General features: G+C 35.9%; 1 protein-coding gene across 3 annotated transcripts in view; it reads right to left on the bottom strand.

The window, feature by feature from the left end:
• The window catches only part of LOC114033884 (baculoviral IAP repeat-containing protein 2-like), a 41,243-nt gene that overhangs the window by 5,857 nt on the left and 11,155 nt on the right, over nucleotides 1-24,231 (bottom strand). For 2 of the 3 annotated variants that reach the window (XM_027849511.1, XM_027849512.1), the window contains exons 5-8: nucleotides 24,023-24,122; nucleotides 15,713-15,791; nucleotides 13,696-13,744; nucleotides 4,742-4,984 (exon numbers count right to left, since the gene is read on the bottom strand). In XM_027849511.1, the coding sequence (XP_027705312.1) occupies nucleotides 4,742-4,984; nucleotides 13,696-13,744; nucleotides 15,713-15,791; nucleotides 24,023-24,122 (471 nt within the window). Of the gene's footprint in view, nucleotides 1-705; nucleotides 961-4,741; nucleotides 4,985-13,695; nucleotides 13,745-15,712; nucleotides 15,792-24,022; nucleotides 24,123-24,231 lie in introns of all 3 variants that reach the window. The other variant, XM_027849510.1, reaches the window with a different exon arrangement.

Raw genomic sequence — 24,231 nt, 5'->3', positions numbered from 1 at the left:
GAGATTGTTGTCTGAGAGTAAAAATTCCAAGTTTAAGATCTTAGACATGGGGCAGTTTTAAGGTTATGGTGAGGTCTAAGCTATAACCACCCAAGTCGGTACATTAGGCAAAAGGATTTGGTTAGAATCTGAGAAACTGAAGGACCTGTACAGGTAGTAGGTCCATCATTAGCTGGGACACTGAGGCCTATAAGGATAGTGGCTGAGGAAGAGGTAGATGGCAAGCGAAATTAAGACTGCTAGTCAGGTAACAAAGGCATGGAGAACAGTAGAAAATTATTCTGGAAATCAAGATTCAGAAGCACACAGGCTCATCAGACCAGCAAACTTTCAAAGGATTGTGTGATGGTGGCAGAACAACAATCTAGAAGTGGCAGTGCAGAACAAAGAATATACTAATTCTACCTTTAGGCACTTTGAGATGGAGCAGTAGAAAAAGAAGCAACCAGCACAGTAAAGGAACGACGAAGAGCAACTTAGAATAGAATAGGGGTTTCAAGGGCACAGCAAGAAAGCACTAACAGGTGAAGAATAGAGAGGGAGGAAGGGTACTGCCGTGACAACAAGGTGTCCATTGTTTGGCAAAAGAATGAAATCTTTCTTACATTATTTGTATTAATTGATTGATTTTCATTGATATACATCAATGAAAACACCTCTCAACTGATCCACTGTGTTCCTAAAATAATTTTCCTACAAACTTACCAAATAAATTATTATATAACATAGAATCAATTTCTTTGAGACAGTTTTTAAAAATATTTGCTGCAGCATTTCCTTTGACTAAAATGGTATCAATCAGTTCTCTTGCTTGTAGAGATGTCTGTGTTTTTTGTTTAATAACATCATGTTCCTGCTCATTAATCACACCCGATGTTAAGAGACTATCCAGGATAGGAAGTACACAGGTCAAATGCTGAAACAGAGCCATTCTATTCTTCCGAATTAATGTCAGGTCATCTTTATTGAAAAGAGAAAAAAATCACATCAGACTTAAAACCACATAAATGATATGATTCCAAAGTGTGGAACTCCCAGTGTAGGGATTCCTTCCACCAAGACACTTGCAACTTGTGACCTGAGGCACAAAAAAATTAAATGACTTGTCCAGCGTCACAAAACTTGCATCAGGAGGCAGACTTGAACCTTAAGCTCTGCTTTACTCTGCTGCCTTTATTTCCCTCTATATACCTTTTTTAATCCAAACCAGGGGTAGGGAACCTGCACCTCAAGACCACAGGTTTCCCTCCCCGGTCTAAACCATCAATGTGAAAAATTCTTGGTGGAGAAACTCCCTTTCAAATACAGAATAGCACTCATCTATAATTTAAGTATGAATATAATAGGCACTTTAAAAAAAAGAAGACATGTTACGATTTTAAGGTCTCTACCATATACTTCTTTCACAAATTAAGAAGGTTAACAGAACATAGGACTTCTTAAATTTTAAAAAATCTTACATATTAGTATTCTGCTTTTACATTTTGCTGATGTTACAACAATATTACATCTGTTATTATGCCATTTTCTATTTCCATTCAACTGCTAAAAAAATTTTTTCATGTTACTTCTCAATCAAACTTGCCAAGAAAAGGAAACCTTTTTCACACTTCTCATAAACACTACAAAAATATTCATCTGGAATTTCTCTGCTTTGTGTGGTATAGGTATGAAATTACAACAATCTATCATTTATATTTAATTGAAATTTCTACTCTTACCTTCCCAGTATATTCTATCATACTCAATTTCCAAAGTGCATCCATTCTCTTAAGAAGCATACTCTCCTCAACCAGCACAATTTATCAATCTCATTTTTGTAATGAAAATGACAAATATTTGCAAAAAGTTTAAGAAACAAAAATCATGAAAAGAATACAAGGTCCAAAGAAAAAGAAGCTTCATAGTACAGAAATATCATATGAAAAAAATGATGCTCAGAATTCAATAAAATTATAAGAAATCATAGACTGTCAAGAGTTAAAAGGAACTTCAGAATTTATCTTGTCCAACCCATATTTGAACAAGAATTCCCTCTATAAGAAGCTCAAGTGGTCATTTCACCTTTGCTTAAAGAGCTTTATGAAGAAGAAAACACTACCCCTTCCAAGGTAACCATATCACTTTAGAACTGCTTTTAATTGTTAGTCAGTCAATAAAACGTTTATTAAGCACCTACCATGTTCCAGGCATTGTGCAAAGTGTTGAGGATACAAAGAATGTTTTTCTTTTCAACAGTCCCTGCTCCCAAGGAGTTCACAGTCTAAAACTGTAATAATTTTTTTTTCTAATATCAAGTCTAAATTTATCACTCTGCGACTTTCCTTCATCATTCCTGGTTGTATCTTCTAGGGGTAAACAAAACAAGTCTAATCTCTTTGCCACAGGACAGCCTTTCAAATACTTGGCAAACCACTATCATATCCTCCAAAGTCTTTTCTCTAAGCTAAATCCTTCAGCTGATTGTCATAAAGCATGAACTCATCATCCTAGTTGTCCTCAGGATGCTCTCCAGCTTATCAATGTCATTACTGAAAATCAGCTACCAGAACTGAATACAGTATCACAAATGTAGTCTAAGACAAAGCAGTGTGACTATCACCTCTCTAGCCTTGGAACATGATACCTCTAATGAGGCCTAACAAAGCATTACATAGAGAAATAAGCAGTAAAAGCTGAGATTTGAACCAAGATCATGTGTGACCAGGAAATAATTCTGTGAAAGTTAATTTAATTTCCATTTTTCTTTAAAGAAAGTACTATGTATCCATGTCACTTTAAGGTGTAATTTTTTTTTTTTGGTTCTCTCAAATTAAGGCAGAAGTTATTATTTTTTCAGTTAATATTTCCTAGGGGAAAAGTACTAAGTGCCATTAGCAACCCTCTGAAATAATATACTTATTCCTTTTAAATTACTATGCCAGCATGAGATGATCAAATGAGACAGATATAAATATAACTTGAAAAGTAGAATGCAGTCAACATATGTGGGGGTTGTGTGTGTGTGTGTGTGTGTGTGTGTGTGTGTATACCCCCCACACACACACTTAGCCCTTCTAGGTGTTGCTTAAAAAGCCCCTCTCCCTCCAATAGGAAACCCCTTACTAAACTTATCCCATATTCTAATTACTATAAATTCTCTATATAACATTTCTTGTGTTATTCTGTGCTTGTTTTAACACTTTTTTGTGGTATTCTTGTTTGTACCATATTTTTTTTCTTCCCAACTATGTTGTAGGCTTTCAAAGATAGGGACTTTGTCTTTAATGGTCTCTTTATCTCTTTCGGAACTGTGTGAGATAGCTAAAACAGCCATTAGATCTGGATATCGGAAGACCCACTAAAATATGAGCTCTGTTACTTATGATCTTGAGTAAGTCAATTAAACCTCTCTAACCTTTGGTTTCCTTATCTGTAAAATAAGGAAAACTGAACTACAATATCTCTAGTTCAGGTCCTATTCTCTATCTCTACCCTATCAGAAAATATTTATATATTTGTAATATTTTTTTCTCTAATTTAAAATCTGGCCTCAGACTCTAACTAGCTATGTGACCCTGGGCAAGTCATTTAACTTGTTTGTCTCAGCTCCATCATTAAAATGTGAATAACCACCACCACCTCCCAGGGTTATTGTGAGGCCCACATGAGATAATAATTGTAAAGAGTTCAACACAGTGCCTGGCACATAGTAAATGTTTTTCATATAAGTGTGTGTGTGTGTGTGTGTGTGTGTGTGTGTGTATTTTATACACACACACACCCCCACCAGTAACATGGAGGTCAGGCTCTTCATGAGATAAAGGAGAAGGCTTACCAGAGCTGGAGGGAATAACACTGATAATGATGATAATAACAGCTAACACGTACACACGTACACATATCTACATACATAGACGTGTGTTAGTGATTATCATCATCATTACCAGCTGATAAGTCTTCTTTATCTTACAAAGAACCAGATCTCCGTATCACTGCCTCTTCCTGCAGTCTCGATACTATATCCCCTCTCTCTCACTTTTCAGTACCCCATTATGTGATTTGTTCACCCATTAGAATATAATCTCCATCAGTGCAAAGACAATCTTACATGCTTTTTTTTGGTATCTTTAGAACTTAACACAATGTCTAGCACAAAGTAAATGCTTAATGTATATAGGTACCATTCATCCATCTCCAAGGTCCCTTCTAGTTGTAAATTCCTGACAATACAGTACAGTACTCTACACCAGAGGTGTCAAAAGCGTGACCTCTCAAGTGAAGCAGAAACCAAGTTAAAATGTAATTGGGAAAGGTTTAACAAAATAAAAAATATAATAAAGCATAATGTTAATTTGTAGTCTTCTAAATCAATAGGTTGCCCTCTGGGATCTATTTCTATTGAGTTCGAAACCACTGCTCTACACAAATTCTTGTAAAATAAATTCAAGGGCCAAAGCCAATTACAATTTCTCTAACACAACTGTGACAGAATGTAATGAATAACACTATCAGAGAAGCAAAACAGAATTATGCTGAATAAGGTATATTATGATAGCATTTGGAGGTAAAATGGGGGGAGTAATAACCTCATTTTATTATTTAAAATCTTATTTTTCAAGAAAAGTCATTTACAGTATTATAGGGAAAGAAATGCTACAAAACTCAAGAAAACTGCTTTTCCAAACACTAGGAGATTAAATTCTACATTAATGTTATGAACTAAAGATTGACCGCCTGTGACTAAAAATCCAATACATACCTGATGCCATTTCTTCAGTTTGTCTCTCTTTTTCCTCCTTCCTTTTTTCATCTTCTGCATTGAGGAGATCTGATACAACCTCATTGACTGTTTTATAATTTTCTCCAGTTGTTAAGATTTTACTCTGAACAATCTGTTTTACTAGACTTCTACTGAAGCCCATTTCCAAAGCAGCTTTAATCACTGGAGTGTTCATCATGACTGCATCTTCAGAATTATTTTCTCCAGGTCCAAAATGAATAACTGAAAATAACATATATAGGAATAAATTTTAAATTAGATTCATAGATTAATTTATAGATTAATAGATACAGAATCATAGTATAAATTAAACTACTATGAAAATACAAACCACAAAAGGCAAAGTGGTAAAGGGGAAAGAACACTTGACTTGAAGTCACATGACCTGGGTTTGAGTCTCAGCTCTGCCACTCTCTAGCTACTTGACCTTGGATAAATCACAATCGCTTTGATTTTAAGATCTTCACCTTCAAAATGGGGATATCAATTGCCTTGCTTATCTCACATAACTATTTAGAGGATAAGAAATCATCTATATGAAGGCACTTAGTGAACTATAAAAACCTCTATGAAAGTATAAAGTATTATTTCATTACTCATTCAACATATATCTAATATCAATTATTAAGTGCAAGCCCTGTTCCAGATGCTTATTAAAGCCTGGTAAAACATCTCTCTGCTCAATGACCTTACAATCTAGAAGAAGAAATAAGGCATGTGAGTAAAACTATAATCGAGACAGAATCTGTTAAATGTTGTAAGAGGACCTGAACAAAGATCAGTGGAAGTTCACAGAAAGAAGAGAATGTGCTTCTGGGTGAAGCAAAGGCAGGAAGGAGGCAAAGCACATATACGAATGTGTCTGGAGCATAAGGTATTTACAGATGGCTGTTATATATAGCCTGATTTAGAATGATGGAAGTGGGAATGGAAAGGAAGGGGCAAGATTGGATGTGGAAGGGCAAAGGAGAGGAAGAAGCTAGAAAATAACTAAGTTTCTATCCCAAATGACCATTAGAATAGTGCTTTCCACCAACAGAAATACAGCAATCAAGAGGAAAAAGAAGTTTTGGAGGAAGATGAGTTTGATATTTGGATATGCTGAATTGGACCTAGCTAGACATCCAGCTGGAAATGACCAGCAGTTAGATATGGAGGTCTAAAGAAAAACATTTGTCAATCAACTGTATAGCAAAAAGGCAATATGATATAACAAAGTCAGCAGACCTTGAAAATACTGATTAGAATCAAGCTAGCATACTTATTATGTAAACATGGGTAAATCACTTATCTTCCCTAGGTCACACTCATCTGTAAAAAGGGAGACAGTACTACTGAGCATTACCTCCCTCGCAGTTTATAGGATCATGGATTTAAGAGCTAGAAGGGATCTCTGAGGGCTTCTAGTCCAACCTTGTCTTTTTAAAGGTCCAGAAACTGAGGCCAAGAGAAAGTGATTTGCCCAAGGCAATATACATAGTAATAGAGTTGGGAATGTGAACCAACACTACTGTAGAGAAGCACGCTGTAAATCTTAATGTAGTACAGAAATTTTGTCTTCAGGTGGTAGCTTAACCATAATAGAAGATATTACCAAAAAAGAGAAAATGGAGAGGGGAAGAGATCGAGGGAAGGAGGGAAGGAAAGATGAAAAAGGGGAAACGTGAGGGGAAGAGAAGTGGAAGAGATGGAGAGGAGAAGAAGATGATGGAGAAGGGGAAAAAGAAAGAACACTGAAGAATACCAACATTTATGGAATAGGAAGAGGGAGACAATTCAACAACAGAGATTATGGACAGAATAATGACATAGGAGGGATAAGCCAAAATAGCAGAGTGCCACAGAAGCCAAAGAAAGGATGGCTAACAGTTAAATGCTGCGGAGAGGTAAAGGGGACCAAGGACTCAGAACAAAAACATTGAATTTGGTGATTAGTTGTTTGATAGTGAGCTTGGAGAAAAGAGCTTCATTTATAACATCAAGCAGAAACTAGATTGCAAGGGGGCAGAAATAGTAATTAGGTAGTAAGAAAGAGGCAGTAGGTATGAACTACTTTCGACAAATTTGTTGCTAAAACAAAACACAGGATATCCTGCCAAAAAAGCCACCTGAACAAAGGACAGACCCCCCCAGCTCTCATATCCAATCCAGTAAAACCCTAAGAATGTACTGTTTCAAATATTGGCCAAGAAATCCAACAAGAAACTACATTAAGTGACTTGTTCCACCCCAGAAATGCAAAAAGTCAGTGATGGCCCTCCAGCAAAATTAGAGCCAGTGCATGGTTGACCTTCTAGCTTTAGAAGAGAAACTTTCTATGTTCAGAGGCAATAAAAATGGACAATAAACAGTCCCCTAAGGAAGCCACAAGGTGGCCAAAAAGCCCCAGAATAGGTATCCTGGAAACCTGGTGAGTGGGTAGGGTGCCAAGCAGCATTGTACCAAGCAGCACTGTGCCACAGTGCTCAGACTAGGATACTTCAGGTCCAAAGGTTCTGAGGTCCCTAACATTCTATCCTGAAAAGGCAAAAAGGGACTTGAATCTGAACCTCAAAGATAAAGAGAGCCTGAACCCCAGATGGTGGACATCAGTGCAAGAACATAAGACCAGACCAAGCAGGAGAGACAATTACAATCAAAAAGCTCAGCAGGAGGTGGAACCAGGCCCTAGCATGAAGCACTAATTTAGGACCTAAAACTGGAGAGATAAGTAAATCAACACCAACCATTATCCAAAATTATTACGAATATAAGTGCATAACAACCATAAGCAGAGACTCAATGGGAAAAAAAAATGTATTTTCCACAAAGACCACGTAAGTATACAGAAGAAATGAAGCAAGATTTTTCCTGAGGAAAAAATTGGAAAGCAATTGAGTAACTTAGAAAAGTGGTAAACCTTACCCATGAAAAGATCTCCCTTAAAACAGGATGAACCAAAGATAAATGACTCCATGAGACATCAAGAAATATTAGAACAAAATCAAAAGACTGAAAAAAATTAAAGAAAATAAAAACAATTGACTTGGAAAACAGGTCAAAGAATAATTGAAAAAAAATTACTGGACTCTTTAAAAACCGTAATTTAAAAAAGAGCCTGAACACTATATTTCAAGAAATCATAAATGATTTATTACAAATTAGAACCACAAGGTAAAATAAAAAGAACCCACCAATCAATTCCTAAAAGGAATAATTCAAAAGGAAAAGTATCATAACTGTCATATCCAAAAACCAGAGCTCCCAGGATAAAGAATGCTACAAAAATCCTGAAAGGTGTTCCAAGGTCTGAGGAATTAACAGTCAAGATTGGATTACACAAGACCTGATAGCTTCTCCTAAAAACCAGAAACCACCTTCGAATACAATATTCAAAAAAAAACCAAAAAACTCAAAAGATACAGGCTTGTAACCAAGAACTTTTTGCCCTATAGAGCTGAGCAGAATTCTAGAGACGTAAAAAAAAAAAACCAAAAAAAAAAAACCACTTTTCATGAAATAGAAGATTTTCAAGCATTTCTGATGAAAAGACCAAACCTGAATCTTAGATAAGGAGGACGATAATAATACCAGGAAGGGAATAATCACAATGGAAGCAAATTTCTTGGTGGCAAACAAAAATAATCAGAATCTAAGAGAAGGGGAGGAGTTGATTTAGCCTGCCTCTTAGGCAGCTGTGGTATACAAATTTAATGGAAGAGTGTGTCATGACTGTAGGTTACCATGATACATAATAATCATTGGACTACCTGAAATCAATGATAAAAAAAAAAAAGGCCTGAAAAACTTTCAAGATATCAAAGAAAACTGCCTGATATATTAGAACCTGAGAGCAAAATAGAAATTGATAGAGTCTGCCGATCACTGCTTGAAAGAGATCCCAAAATGAAAACTCTGAGGAACATCATAGCCAAATTCCAGAGCTCACAGATCAAGAAGAAAGTATTGCAAGCAACCAAAAAGAAACAATTCAAATACCGTGGAGCTACAGTCAGGATTACATAGGATCTGGCAGCTTCCACATTAAAGAACCAGAAGGCTTGGAATATGATACCTTGGAAGGCAAAGGAGTTAGAATTATAACCAAGAATCACCTACCCACAAAAGTGAATATAATCTTTCAGAGGGAAAGAAGGACACTTAATAAAATAGAAGACTTTCAAGCATTTCTAATTAAAAGACCAGGGCTGAATAAAAAATATAACCTCCAAATACAAGACTCAAGGGAAACATAAAAAGATAAAAAAATAAAGAAAAAGGGAAAACATAAGAAATCCAATAAGGTTAAACTGTTTATATTTCTAGATGGCAAGATAATATTTGTAACTCTTAACAACTTTATAAGAGCAATTAGAAGGAGTATATGCAGGCAGAGAGCATGGATATAAGATGATTTTGATGGGATGATACCCAGAAAAACAAAATGAGAAAGAAAATTGCACTGGAAGGAGGGGGGAGATTGAATGAAGTAAATTATCCCACATGAAACAGCAATTATAATGGAGAGGAAGATGGGGATGGGGAGCAGGGTGGCGGGCAAAGCTTAAACCTTACTCTCATCAAAACTGGCTCAAAGAGGGAATAACATACATACTCAGTTGGATATAGAAATCTGTCTTACCCTCTAAAGAATTTTTTAAAAAGGATAAGGATAATAGAAGGGGTGAGGGAATTGATAAAAGGAAGGGTAGACAGGGGAAGGTGGTGATCAGAAGTAAAATACTTGTGAGGAGAGAAAAGGTGGTGGGTAACAGAGAGGAGGATAAACAAGTGAAAAACAGAATGGAGGGAAATATTAATCATAACAAAAAATGTGAATGGGATGAATTCACCCATAAAACAGAAGCAGAGAGCAGAATGGATAAAAAGCCAGAATCCTACAATATGTTGTTTACAAGAAACACATCTGGGGGCAGCTAGGTGGCACATTGGATAGAGCACTGGCCCTGAAGTCAGGAGGACCTGAGCTCAAATCCGGCCTCAGACCAAACACTTGACACACACTAGTTGTGTGACCCTGGGCAAGTCACTTAATCCCAATTGCAAAAAAAAAAAAAAAAAAAGAAAAGAAACCCATCTGAAGCAGAGAGATACACATAGGATAAAGGTAAGGGGCTGGAACAGAATTTACTATGCTTCAGCTGAAGCCAAGAAAGCAGGGGTAGCAATCATGATCTCAGTCAAAGGAAAAGCAAAAATAGATCTAAGTGAAAAAGATAAAAAAGGAAACTATATCTTGCTGAAAGGTACCATAGAAAATGAAGTCATATCAATACTAAACATATAGGTACCAAATGGTATAGCATCTAAATTTTTGGAAAAGTTGAATAAGTTATAGGAGGAAATAGATAATAAAACTATACTTCAATTTTTCTCCAGACATCTATCATATCAAACTTTTCTAGAATTTTATTCACTTCCTTAACTTCTTTCTTGTTTATTTTTTGGTCAGATTTATCTAGTTCTGAGAAGGGAACTATACCCAAAGGGCATAAAATGGTACACACCCTTTGATCTAGCAATACCACTGCTAGGTCTATATCCCAAAGACATCTAAAAAAAAGGGAAAAAAAAACTATTTGTACAAAAATATTTATAGCAGCTCTTTTTTGGTACCTAAGAATTGGAAATCAAAGGCATGCCCATCAAGCTGTGGTATGTGATTGTAATGGAATATTACAGTGCTATAAGAAATGACAAGCAGGATGATTTCAGAAAAACCTGGAAAGACTTTCAGGAACTGATACATAGTGAAGGGAACAGAACCAGGAGAACATTGTACACACCAATAGCAATATCGTTTGTTGAAGAACCATGAATGACTTGGTTATTCTCAGCAAGACAATCCCAAAGGACTAATGAAGCATACTATCAACCTCCAGAGAAAGAATAGATATTGACTGAATACTGACTAAAGCATGGTATTTTCTACTTTCTTTTTTTAAATTTTATTTGAATCTTCTTGTCTAAAATGACTAATGTGGAAAATTTTACATAACAGCACATGTATAACCTATATCTGATTGCTTATCTTCTCAGAGAAGGGAGAGGGAGTGAAAGGAGGGAGGGATAGAATTTGGAACTCAAAACTTCAAATGAAAATGTTAAAAAAAACTGGAGGAAAAAAACTGTTGCAACCACAAATTGATTATGTGGCAAGGTGTCTGGTGTAGTAGAAAGAGCATTGAACTAAGGAGTCAGAAAACCTGGATTGTCTTCCTAGTGACACTGCCTACCAGCCATATAACCTTACACATGTCATTTATATGTTATATTTTTAAAAAATATTTTTATTGTGAAATAGAAAATTATCAATAAACATGAACATTTTCTTATTAAAAAAAAGGCAAGGTCAAACATGTCTTTGGATGTATGATGAGACATGTTACCCACTTCCTGACACATGTCAAAGAGACATAAATTTCTGGACATGCTAATTGTGTAGATTAAATTTGTCTGGCTACTTATATGTTACAAGAGTTTCTCTCTTTCCCCTCCCTCCACTTTCTTTCTCTTAATTAGAAGGAGACAAGCAGGCACAGTGATGACCAAAAAAGAAAAAAAAGAGGAACCACTTCAACTTTTTTAAATGCAAAGAAAAGGATGCTCAGAAGGAAGCAGAGAAGAAGCAGGGCAACTTGAAAAGTAACATTTGGAATTTATGTACTTTTTTTTAAAAAAGCAAGTAGTGTGAATGGAAAATCAGTTTTATAAAGAACCCTTTTGTGTGTTCTTTGTGTTTGAATGTATGGAAGTGCTCTAATGTTTTAAGTTCAGGATTTTAAAAAAATAATAGTAATAAAAGCAAAAAGAAAGTGATGGAATAATAGTTGGAGGAATAGGCTGGGCTGAGGAAGGCATTTTTTAGGGGGTGAGCACTCAAGTCAAGACCTGCAACATGTTTTTAGGTAGAGTACTCATGGAAGAGATAAAGACTGAAGATAGAAAAGCAGAAAGAACAATAAAATGTCAAGATCCTGATTGAGACAGTAGAACCAAAAACACAAGTGGAAAAGCACAGGTTAGCCTCAGAAAAGAGAATACTTTAGAGAGAGGAAAGAAGGAAGAACAGAAGAGTGAAGGATATAAAGAAGTTTTGTGGTAGTGCAAAGACAACAAAAACTTACAGTATTCAGAGCTTAAAGGGATTTTGGAAATCGTCTAGTCTGTCTCATTTTATAGATGAGGAAATTAAGGTCCAAAGAGGTATAAAGTTATTTGCTCAAGGTCACTGTGTTAAAATTATTTCTTGTTCTGGTCCTCCTGACCACCTCACCCCACTTCTAGTCAATATGGTATAATAAGTAGCTAGTATAAAGGAACAACAGCAGGAAATAAGATTGCATTGGGGAACCTGGAAGTCACACACAAACTGTCCCAAATATCAAAGGAACATAATTTACAAATTGTATTATATATTAACCAAATTCACATTCTGGTAATGATATGTGCCAAAACAGTAGAAGCGAAATAGACAATGTAAATCTCAGACAAGTTCTAGACATCCACAAAACACCAAAAGGTACTGATAATTTTGAGGCAATATGGACATGTTAGCTTTAAAGTTTTACTAGCAATTCTGAAATGACCTGGATATTTTAACAGGTTAACTCTGGAAAAGAGTTAGTCCATTTCCCCCCACCCAAAAAAAACTTACAAAACTCCGACCTCAAACTCCTGCCCCCACCCAAGCACTCTTCCATGGGGTCCATGCTGCTAAGTGCTCCCCATGCTAACCCATGGTTATATAAGTGATTGTGCCTTTCTGCCCTCCCCATCTTCCTCTCCACACTGCCTGCCTTCCTCCACCATTCCATCCCATCCCCACACCATACCCCTTTCATTGCTTGTCTCTGCCATGATGTGCTTTCTGCCCCCATGCCCTACAAGCTTATTATTGAAGTGTGTTTGCAGCCTCACTTCCCACCACCATTGCAGACTTTCCCAGTGAATACTCAAAGAACTGGACATGCCTGCCCCCAATTCATAAATTACCGATTCACTCATGAAGTAAATAATAATGACAATGATGATGATAATGATAACAATAGCTAACGTTTATATTAATACTTACTATGTGTCAGGCTTTGTGCTAAGTACTTTACAAATATAATCTCAATTGAAGCTCACACCAACCCCTGAGAGGTAAGTCTTATTATTATCTCCATTTGACAGATGAAATTTTGGCTAACAGAGGTTAAGTGACTTGCCCAAGGTCATACATATATCAGAGTCTGATTCTGAACCCAGATTCTCTCACTCCAAATCTACTGTTCTACTGTAAGACTGTCTTAGGGACAATTCATTGAATAGCCTAGATCACCTTAGTAAAAGAGAAGACAAAGTCATCGGCTATGAGTAAGGAAAGGAGCAAGTAAGTTCAGGAACCTGAGGAGAGTGGAAAAGATATCGAATGTTCACTGTCCAAACTTTAATTTTTAATGTACTATTTAAAACAGACATTGCTAGAGGTGGATTTCTATAATAAGTACAAGGAAAAATTCCTATCCTTGCATTCAAAATACAAAACATATGACATCTTATGCAATTCTTTACATAACTTGGTAAAAAGTGAAAATTCATTTTACAATCACTATCTCCTTAGAAATAACTTATTCATTTTTCCTTAATGTGTCTATACCATTAATCTGAGGCTTAGCTAACAATACAAAATAATAGATGATATCTTTGTGTATTTGTGTTTTGTCTCCCCAGCTACAATATAAGTAGTTTAGGTGCCAGGTCAGTGTCTTATACTTCTCTGTATTCACCCAATCAAAGAGTCCGATGCCACATGCAGAATACAATACATAATCAAAACTCCATGCCTGATTCATCTTTTTTTAAATTAATTTCACAATTCTGTTACTTTCATTCTTATTATTTTTTTGCTAAGTCTTCCTTATATAAATTCAAAGTATTATTTCACATACTTGGTAGATCAGCACTTTCGTCCCCTGGAACATCTGAAGTTGACAACAACTACAGAAAAGAAGACAGAACAGGAATCAATATAAATTTCACATTATCTGCATGTAGCAAAAATGATAAGAATTCAGTACACATCAAATTTTGGCAAAACCTATACAACAGTATATTTTGTGTGTGTGTGTGTGCGCACACGCACGCGCAGTGTCCCAAAAGTCTGAGCTAATAAAATTTAAACCACAATAAAACTTTTTAAAAATTACATGTTTATAAGTCAATATGTGTGTCTCAGATAATAAATGCTGAATTCTATCATATGATCCCATTTACAGCTATTTTTAACTAACCCAATTATAGGCAGGGCTAAGGGTAAGACTAAATACCCTGCAGAGAAAAGAATTTGGGGGGGGCTCTCCTTCTAGTTAAAAGCAGGCAAGAGGCTAAAATTAAAAGTATAACAATATTTTCCATTAAGCTTAGCAAGTCTTATTTAACTGGCTTATATAATAGCTTCCAGAAAACTCTCACTCTAATGCATCAGGGTAACGTAAGGCATGATCCTGGATAGTCAAAGGCTACACCAACAGAACAAAAGCCCTGGACGGTCTAAGTTAAGACAGCCTTCTAATTTCTGTCCAAAGTTAGATTTTGTGTCATCTAGGGACCAACCAATGTATGGAAATAGAAAACCATCAAGTGATGTATATTTTTGACGCAACTAATGAAGACTGTTACTTAAGGTATGAAGATCTGAGAAAAGTATACTCAATGTTGATGAAATCATCCATCTAGCAATGTATTCTTTAAATCATACATTCATTTGGACCAACATTTCAACTCCTCCACCAAATTAGAAATATTTTAAAATTTATTTTTCTAAAAAAGACGAGGGAAGTACTAAAATCCTTTCTCCAGTCTCCACAAAAATTTTTAAGTTAGCCTATTCTCTGAGTGGTCCCCTTAAAAAAACTATTATGCCTCATTGTAAGATGTATAATGGATGTATCAGTATGTCTTTACCTTCTAAGATTCATATTTTAGAACTCTAACTTAAAAAAAATGACAAAATGTAAATATGTGTACTCTCTCTACTTGCATGTATCTTGAACCTTCTCACACGTTCTCATACTGTGTGGGTCTCTTTCATGTCTTTTTTTTTACCCCCCACTCCATTCACCCAATAAGCTGGAGATCTTTCTTTAATCCTTTAAATATCAAGGATACCAATGTACCACTCAAGGTGTATTTGCTCCTAAGGCTACTTAATTTTCCAATTTTACATGTCCTTTATAATAAACTTTTATGTCATGGTTCATAGCAATTAATCACTGATAATAGGCTAACAGACTACTTATACTTGCTGTGCATCTTCCCCTAGGTCACTTGCACTCTTTTATTCTTATGAGTTTGTGGTACCTCATAGTACTAGTGTCAGACATACATTTTTGTGGGAATAAACAGTTTGGAATTATTGAAAGTTCTGTGCAATTCAGTCTAATCTCCTGCTCCTACTATTCAATTAGTACCACTATTCAATTGTAAGCCCAGCTCAATGACCATCTAGAGCATTTCTCTGAATTATAAATAATGATTGATTCAATGGACTGCCTTCCCAATTATTTGTCACCTGGGGAAATATGCAATTTTCATTCACTTGGTTTTTCCAGTGAAGATAGTTAAAATGATCTCTCAATTTCTTACATATTCATGAAGGAGGCTTTGCATGTTCTAAGGGCTCAAAGCACAAATGTAACAATATCGTTGATTTTTCTCTAAAAAACATCAAATCATACAGTTTCATAATCATCAGTTAAGAATTACTATCGGGGGCAGCTAGGTGGCACAGTGGATAGAGCACTGGTACTGAAATCAGGAGGACCTGAGTTCAAATGCAGCCTCAGACCAAACACTTGACACGTACTAGCTGTGTGACCTTGGGCAAGTCACTTAACCCCAACTGCCTCACTTTAAAAAAAAAAAGAATTACTATCAGTACAGGCAATTACAATAACTCTTTTTTACCTGTTCAAGGAGATGAGGGTACCTGGCTTGAACTTGATCAACAAACTCTTGTCCTTTCATTCGTATCAAATATTCACACCTAAAAGATTAAGAGAAAAGAACATTTAAAAATTTTGTTTCATAAAAAGACAAGATATGATTCTTCCAAACAATTTACTTCTTAGGTCTAACCTGGATCTTTAAAAAAAGGATTAAGTGTTTCAGACCAGTAATGTACATAATAATTTGTATTATGAGGTATGTTTCACTTTAAAAGATGAAATCTTTAGCATTTAGTATTTATTTCCAGCCAAAAATTCATGAATGACATCCATAAGCTGGAGAGATTCCAAAGAGTAGTCAAGGACATCCAGGAGCCAAGACAATGGAGTAGTAGTAGGTAACCATAACTCTCCCATATTCACCTCCAAACTACCATAATAGTACCCCAAAACAAATCCTGCAACAGTAGAAGCAACAAAAAGACAGAGTGAAACAATCTCGAAACAATCTTTGAACCCAAGAAACTTGAAAGATCAGCAGGAAAGATCTATCTCACTCGGGCAAAGGGAGAATGCAGTCCAGGACAGGAATCATCCCAGCAAGCCCCACTTCAACAAACCAGGAGTAGATCCTGAGCCCCCATGCAGTGGAGCAGGCAATACCAACACCAGGATCCCCCACATGCCTCAGAATAACCAAAGGAATTGGAAGACTCCAGCTTTGAGAAGCAACATTGCTTCAGCTTAGCCCTGGGCAAACTGGCAACCTCCAGCAACCAGACCAGCATGTGCTTCAATGTATCCCCGGGGAAATGCTGAAACACCTCACGAGCCTCAGCACACACCAGACACCACCACTAGGACTCCAACTTAGCAACAAGTAAGCTGCCAGACCCCTAAGGCCTCCAGTAGCACCAGCCACCCCCCACCCTACCCCTTCAGCACAGCACCAGATACGAAGATCCCCCGTTGGCCTCAAGGCAACATCATTGCAGTACCAGGTGAACAGGCCACAAGAAGCCTGAGGCAGTGCCCCTTACCCCAGATACAGAGATCAAATTTAAAAGAAAAAAGCCAAAAAAGATGAGAAAAAAAAAAGAATCTGATCATAGAAAGTTATTAAGGTAACAGGGAAGATCAAGACAAACTCAGAAGAGGACAATATCAAAACTCCTATGGGCAAAACCCCAAAGTAAAATGGGAAGTGGTCTCAAGCTCAGAAAGAACTCATGGAAGAGCTCAAAAGGGGACTAAAAATCATTTAAGAGAAGCAGGAGAAAAATTGGGGGAAAAAATGAGAGTGATACAAGAGAATTATGAAAACAGAGTCAATTGCTTGGAAAAAGAAAACAATTGCTTAAAAAGCAGAATTGGCCAAATAGAAAAGAAAGTACAAAAGTTAATTGAGGAAAACAACTCCCTAAAAGTTCAAAATGGGCAAGTGGAAGCTAATGACTCTATGAGACTTTATGAGAATCAATCAAATGAATTCAAAAGAATGAAAAGATAGAAGAAAATATAAAACACCTCATGGAAAAAACAACTGACCTGGAAAATAGATCTAGGAGAGACAATGTCAGAATAATTTGCCTACCTGAAAGCCAGATTCAAAAAGAGGACATGGACAGCATCTTTCAAGAAATTATCAAGGAAAATTGTCCTGTTATCCTGGAACAGAGGGCAAAACAGGCACTGAAAGAATCCACCAATCACCTTGGGAAAGAGATCCCAAAATAAAAACTCTAAACAACATTGTAACCAAATTTCAGATCAGAACAAGAAAAAATACTACAAGTGGCTAGAAAGAAACAATTCAAATATTGGGGAGCCATAATGAGGATTACAAAGGATTTAGCAGCTGCAACATTAAAAGATCAGAGATCACAGAATATAATATTCCAGAAGGCAAAGGAGCTAAGACTACAACCAAGAATCACATACCCAGCTAAATTAAGCATAACACATCAACAGGAAAATGGTCATTCAATGAAATAGAAGGATTTCAAGCTTTCGTAAAGAGAAGACCAGAATTAAACCAAAAATTTGGTTTGGTAATATTAAGATCCAAGAGAAACATAAACAGGTAAAATGGGAAAAGAAAACATAAGGGATTCAACAAAGCTAAACTGTCCTACATGGGAAAATGATACTTGTAATTCTTAAAAATTGTACCACTAATAGTACAGCTAGAAGGAATATACGTAGACAGAGGATACAGGTATAAGGTAAATCTGAAGAAATAACAAAGAATAATTAAGGGATAAGAAAGAGGAGTACACTGGGTGCAGAAGAAAGAAGGGGGTTAATGATTTCACATGAAGAAGTGCGAAAGACCTATTATAGTGGAGAAAGATGGGAGGGTGGACAATGGGCATCACTTAAACCTTACTCTCATCAGTACTGGTTCAAAGACGGAATAATATACACAATCAGTTGAATATAGAAATCTATCTTACCCTACAGGGAAGTAGGAAGGGAGGAGATTAAGTAGGGTGGAAAGTGAACTGACAGAAGGAAAGGCAGATTGGAGAAGGTGGTGGACATAAGCAAAACACTGAGGAGGAGGGAAAGGATGAAAAAAGAGAGGACAAAGAAGAAAAATAGGATGGAGGGAATTATAGTTAATAATCATAACTGTGAATGTGAATGGGATGAACTCTCCCATAAAATGAAAGTGGACCAGAACCCTACAATATGTTGTTTACAAGAAACACACTTGAAACAGAGAGACACACACAGAGTAAATTAAAGACAATGGGCTGGAGCAGAATCTATTATGCTTCAGCTGAAGTAAAAAAAAACAGGGGTAGCAATCCTGATCTCAGACAAAGCAAAAACAAAAACAGATCTAATTAAAAGAGATATAAGGAAGGAGCTGATGGAAGTCTGAATGCAGATTGAAGTATACTCTTTTCACTTTTATTTTTTTCATGTTTTGCTTTTGGTTTGTTCTTTCACAACATGACTAATATGGAAATATATTCTACATGACTGCATGTATATAACCTTTGTCAAATTGCTTACTATCTTAGGGAGAAGGGTAGTGAGGGATAGAGGAAAAAAATTTGGAACTCAAAATTTTTAAAAAATGGTAAAAATTGTCTTTACATATAATTGGAAAAAAACCATAAAAAAAAAATTAGAGATATTAAGGGAACATTTCATGAAAAAAATGGGCATGATAAAAGACAAAAATGGCAGGGACTTAAGAGAAATAAAAGAGAATCAGTTGGTGGCAAGAATACACAGAACTATACGAGAAAGATCACCAATAATCCTAATGATGTGGTTACTTATCTACAGCCATACATCCTGGAGAATGAAGTGAAGTGGTCCTTAGAAAGCATTGCTAACAAAAAGGCTAGTTAGTGGAGAATTCTAGGTAAGCTACTTAAAATCCTAAAAGAGGATGCTGTTAAAGTGCTGCACCCAATATGCCAGCAAAAACAACAGTGGTCACTGGATTGGAAAACATCAGTTTATGTCCCAATGCTAAAGAAAGGCAAGACCAAAAAATATTCAAATTACTGAATGATTATGCTCAATTCACATGCCAGTAAGGTTATGCTTGAGATTCTGCAAGCCAAGCTTCAGCAATATGTGAACTGAGAATTACCAGAAGAGCAGGCTGGTTTTCAAAGAGGCAGAGGAACTAGAGATCAAACTGCCAACAGTAGCTGGATTATGGAGAAAAGCAAGGGAGTCCCAGAAAAACATCTACTTTTACTTTACTGTCTACACTAAAGCCTTTGTGTGGATAACAACAAAATGTGTCAAGTCCTTAGAGATGGGAGTACCAGATCATCTTACTTGTCTCCTGGGAACCTGTATGCAGGCCAAGAAGCAACAGTTTGAACTGAGCATGGAACCACCAGTTGGTTTAGATTGGAAAAGGGGTATGACAAGGCTATATATTGTCACCTTATTTAATTTATATGCAGAATACATCATGCAGAATGCCAGGCTGGACAAATCAAAAAGCTGGAATTAAGGCTGCTGGGAGAAATATCAACAATTTTAGATATGCAGACAATACCACTCTGATGGCAAAAAGTGAAGAATTTAGAAGCCTCTTGATGAGGATGAAAGAGGAGAGGGTAAAAGCTGACTTGAAGTTTAACGTCGAAACAAACTAAGATCTTGGCAAGAGAAGAGAAATTGAAGCAGTGTCAGATTTTATATTCTTGAGCTAAAAAAATCACTGCAGATGATGACTGCAGCCATGAAATTAAAAGACACTTGCTCCTTGAAAGGAAAGCTATGACAAATTTGGACAGCATACTAACAAGCAAAGACATCACCTTGCCAACAAATGTCTGTATACTCAAATCTATGATTTTTCCCAGTACCAATGTATGCCTGTGAGAGTTGGACTACAAGAAAAGCTGAGTGCCACAGAATTGACACTTTTGAATTATGGTGCTAACAAAGACTTTTGAGAGTCCTTTGGACAGCAAAACAACAGAATCAGTCAGTGGGGTTATTGTTCAGTTTTTTCAGCTGCGTCCAACTCTTCATGATCCCATTTGGGTTTTTCCTGGCAAAGATGCTAGAGTGGTTTTCCATTTCCTTCTCCAGCTCATTTTACAGGTGAGGAACCTGAGGCAAACAGGGTTAAGTGACTTGCTGGCAGTCACACAGCTAGTAAGTCTCAGAGGCAAAATTTGAACTCGGGTCTTCCTGACTTCAGACCCTCTGCTCTAATCCACTGCGCCACATAGCTAAAAAATCAGTCAGTACTTAAAGAAATTAATTTAAACTAGTCAAATATGGAAGCTGAAGCTTATATACTTTGGCCACATAATAAGACAGGATTCATTAGAAAAGACCCTGATGTTGGGAAAGATTGAAGACAAAAGAAAAAGAGGACAGCAGAGGATGAGATGGATAGAGCATTAAGGAAGCAACAAACAGGAACCTGGACAAACTTTGGGAGACAGGGGAGGAAAGAAGGACCTGGAATGCTATAGTCAAAGAGTCAGACACAACTGAACAACAACAACAAAAGTCAATATGTGGCCCAGAGGAATCTGTTTCTATTTGTTTTTTTTTTCTTTTTCTTAAATTAATTTATTTTAAACTTAAATACACAATAAGAAAAGAAAAACATTATAAACTTAATATTAAAACTTTTATACAAAATAAGAGAAGGAAAAAAGCATTGCCATGTACACACAGCAGAACATATGAGAGGATTCAAAATATACAGCAATAAATTTCCATTTCAAAAAAGCCTATATAATAAATACTACATTGTGTTCAGAGCTGTCCATCTTTTCTTTGCTTCCTTGTAAGTTTTCTTTTGTTCTCTGCTGTGCACTTTTTATTTTGTTCTTTTTTTCCCCCTTTTTCCCCATCTCTCAAGGAAGACACAATTAAGCAGACATATATGTGTATAGATACATAAAAATGTATACATATACACACATATACACAGATATCAATAATTATACTCATATATAGACATATACATTCATACCCATCTATGTTAAGACCATACTATACTTGCTTGTCCTTTTTTTCTCTGAGGGTGGATAACAACTTCCTTCATAAGTTCAAGTCTTACCATATTTTTCTAAGTCTGACAGATCATCATTTCCTACACCACAGCAATATTCCCAACCTTACACTATCTAGTTATTTTAAATAGTCTACTCTAAAACATTATTAATTCATATGGCTGACATATAGTGTAGTTTCCCTATTTTTCTCTTTTGAGTAAATCTATTTTAGCTTTAACGCTGTCTAAAATCATGATTACCACCCCTACTTTTTTTCCTAATAAATTCTACTCTTGATCTTTATTTTATACTTGTGTATCTCTTATTTCCTATCCCTCCTGACTCCTCTATTTTACTTCTACCTGCTACCTTGTCCTCTTAGTACTTAACCAATTCTACCTCCAAAGATTCCTTCCTTATTCTCTCCCCACCACCCTTTCCCCTTTCTCTCTTGTTTCTAACTGAATTTACAAAACTTTTATAGCCTTCCAAATATGTTATTCCCTCTTTATCCCATTCCCATTAATCTGGACACCCTCTGTTTCTATTTGAATTGAACACCATGGATCTAGTGGAAAATCAGTTGCCTGTTAACCACTTCTTTAAATAGAGGTAGTGAGGTCCATAGATGGTAGGCTATGTATAAAAATATGTAATATTGATTATTTTAATTGTTAATTTAATTAATTATATTATTATATACATGCATACATGCGCGTGCGTGCGTGCACACACACACACACACACTCTCTCTCTCTTAAAAATCAATAGGAGCCAGGATAAGCTACTCAACTACTGATATAACTGATATGCATGCCAACCCCAATTTTTGGAAAAGATTTAACCTGGAATTATATCAATTTCTACCACACAATTAATTTTTAAAGTCACCTTTTTATTATATTTACTTTCACAATTTACCTGCCTTTATCACTAAAAAAGAGAAGGGAAAAATAATGTAGAGATATTGTTGTAACAAGCAATAAGTCCTGAAAAAGAAGTAGTCTAAAATATAAATTTCCCCCCTGGAAGGCTGCTGCAGCTATAAGAGCAATTTCCTTCTTAAAAAAGTTTTGAAGCTATTTAGAAGATATGAACAGTATTTAGACCTTTAACTTCCTCATCTGTAGAATGACAGTAGACTAAGAGGAAAAAAAATTCATTTCAAATTCCAGTTAAACAGTAATTAGCTCCTAATTCCTTAAGTCTACTAGGTAAACAGGCAGTGATTTATTCTATGAAGAGGTTTTTCTTTTCCTTCACAATAAGCAGTAGCAATAAATAACACCTCAGCAATCTAAACCCCATAAAATCCAACCATTCTATTTTAGCTAGTTTTGTCATCAGTGCCAATTACTATATTTTTACTGAAGAGCATTAAAAATGCCAATTTTGAGAACTTTCTAGTTGGCAAACTGCTAGATAGCCGCTTCTAAATTAAACCCAATTCATGGCATTATTCATAGTAAAAATACTAATTCACTTATTTAAATAGTGCTTTGAGATTTATAAAGCACTTTCTTCACAATCACCATACTCTGGAGAGGATTCACCCAAAGACAAACTACAATTGTATACTATAAGAAGACATGGTTTGTGATCTACACTAGTATACTCAATACCAGTAAGATGACAAATTCAGCTAAATATTTAAGAACAAATGTTAATATCTATGGGTTATTTTAAATAAAAACCACAAATATATTCAAGAAAAGTCTAGAAAAAAGTCATTACTATAAACAATGTAATCTAGACTCATTTTAGTGATGAGGGAAGTGAGACCTAGAGGCTGACTTGCCCAACATCACAAAACTAGTTGAGGAGAACCCAGTTCTCTTAGCTCTAGGATCAGTGTTTTTCCACCACATCATAATGCCACTAATTCAGTTGTCCTAAGTTACAGCAAACAATCAACAGGTGGGCACATACATTCAAAATGTCAGAGAAATAACAACTGACACACAACATAGCAGTTTGGGGCAAAACAGTAAAGAAGCAAACAACACTGTCTTACAGAACCACTGCATTACAGCACAGTACAAATCAAGACTACCCTGAAATTTAAAAAGCAATTTAATTATATTTAGTATTATTAGCTTCCTGTCATAACAAATAATGTCATATTTTAGGAAGATTTCCAAAAAGAATGATTTAGATGGAAAATGATTGCTGTGTGGTAAAATTCAATCGTTTGGAAAACTTACACCCACAATTCCTTCATCATGTTAACAGCTAAAATTAAGGTAGACTGCAGTACAAAGAACTGAGCATGATCAATTTAGTAGAAAAGTATGAATTTACCAACAGATAGGATCTCAGCTTCCTTAGCTAAACTAAGACTCCAAATGAGGGGGTCAGCTCTTTTATTGTTTTGGGGACACTAGAATCATAGATGTAAGGAAATATGATTGGATGGAAATTGGGAATGAGAGCTCGCAACAACCCAGTCCTGTGACTAAGAAAGTTCACTGTTTGAATCCATCTGCCAGGTTAGAAATAGTGCACCCACCTTCCTTGGATAACAAAACAGACATCCTTCAGAAATAACAGGAGAACTGGACTTTTAAACTTAACTCATTATAGGACAGGTGAATTTTTTAATTAAGTTCAGAGACAACAAATCATGACTCAGGCAGTTACAAGAAAAAAATCAATTAAATTAATTGTAAATAAAATCAATTTCAAAAAAACACACATAACTAATCTGGTTATTTCAACCATAATATGTACATGAAGCTTTAATGTAATTTGTATTTTAATCTGATCATTTAAGTAAGCCTACTTCTCTTAACAGAAATCTTGAGTGAAGCAATCATCAGAGTACTTGCCTTGGGAACCATTTGGCATGTTCCACCCAAGGATCATCTCCTGATTCCCAACACCTCAGTCCACCATCACAGCAAAAGCATTTGACATCATCATTTCGACCTAACAAAAAAAAGTGAACCAAAACTTGAATGTGCACATTAAGTTATAATTTACAGATGAAAATTTAATGACTAAGACTTACAAATATTTCTTCTACTCAGGTTTCTTA

Source organism: Vombatus ursinus, unplaced genomic scaffold (genome assembly GCF_900497805.2).
Source record: "Vombatus ursinus unplaced genomic scaffold, bare-nosed wombat genome assembly UNPS02007612.1, whole genome shotgun sequence".
NCBI classification, from domain to species: domain Eukaryota; kingdom Metazoa; phylum Chordata; class Mammalia; order Diprotodontia; family Vombatidae; genus Vombatus; species Vombatus ursinus.
This window is presented reverse-complemented; position numbering and strand designations above follow the sequence as displayed.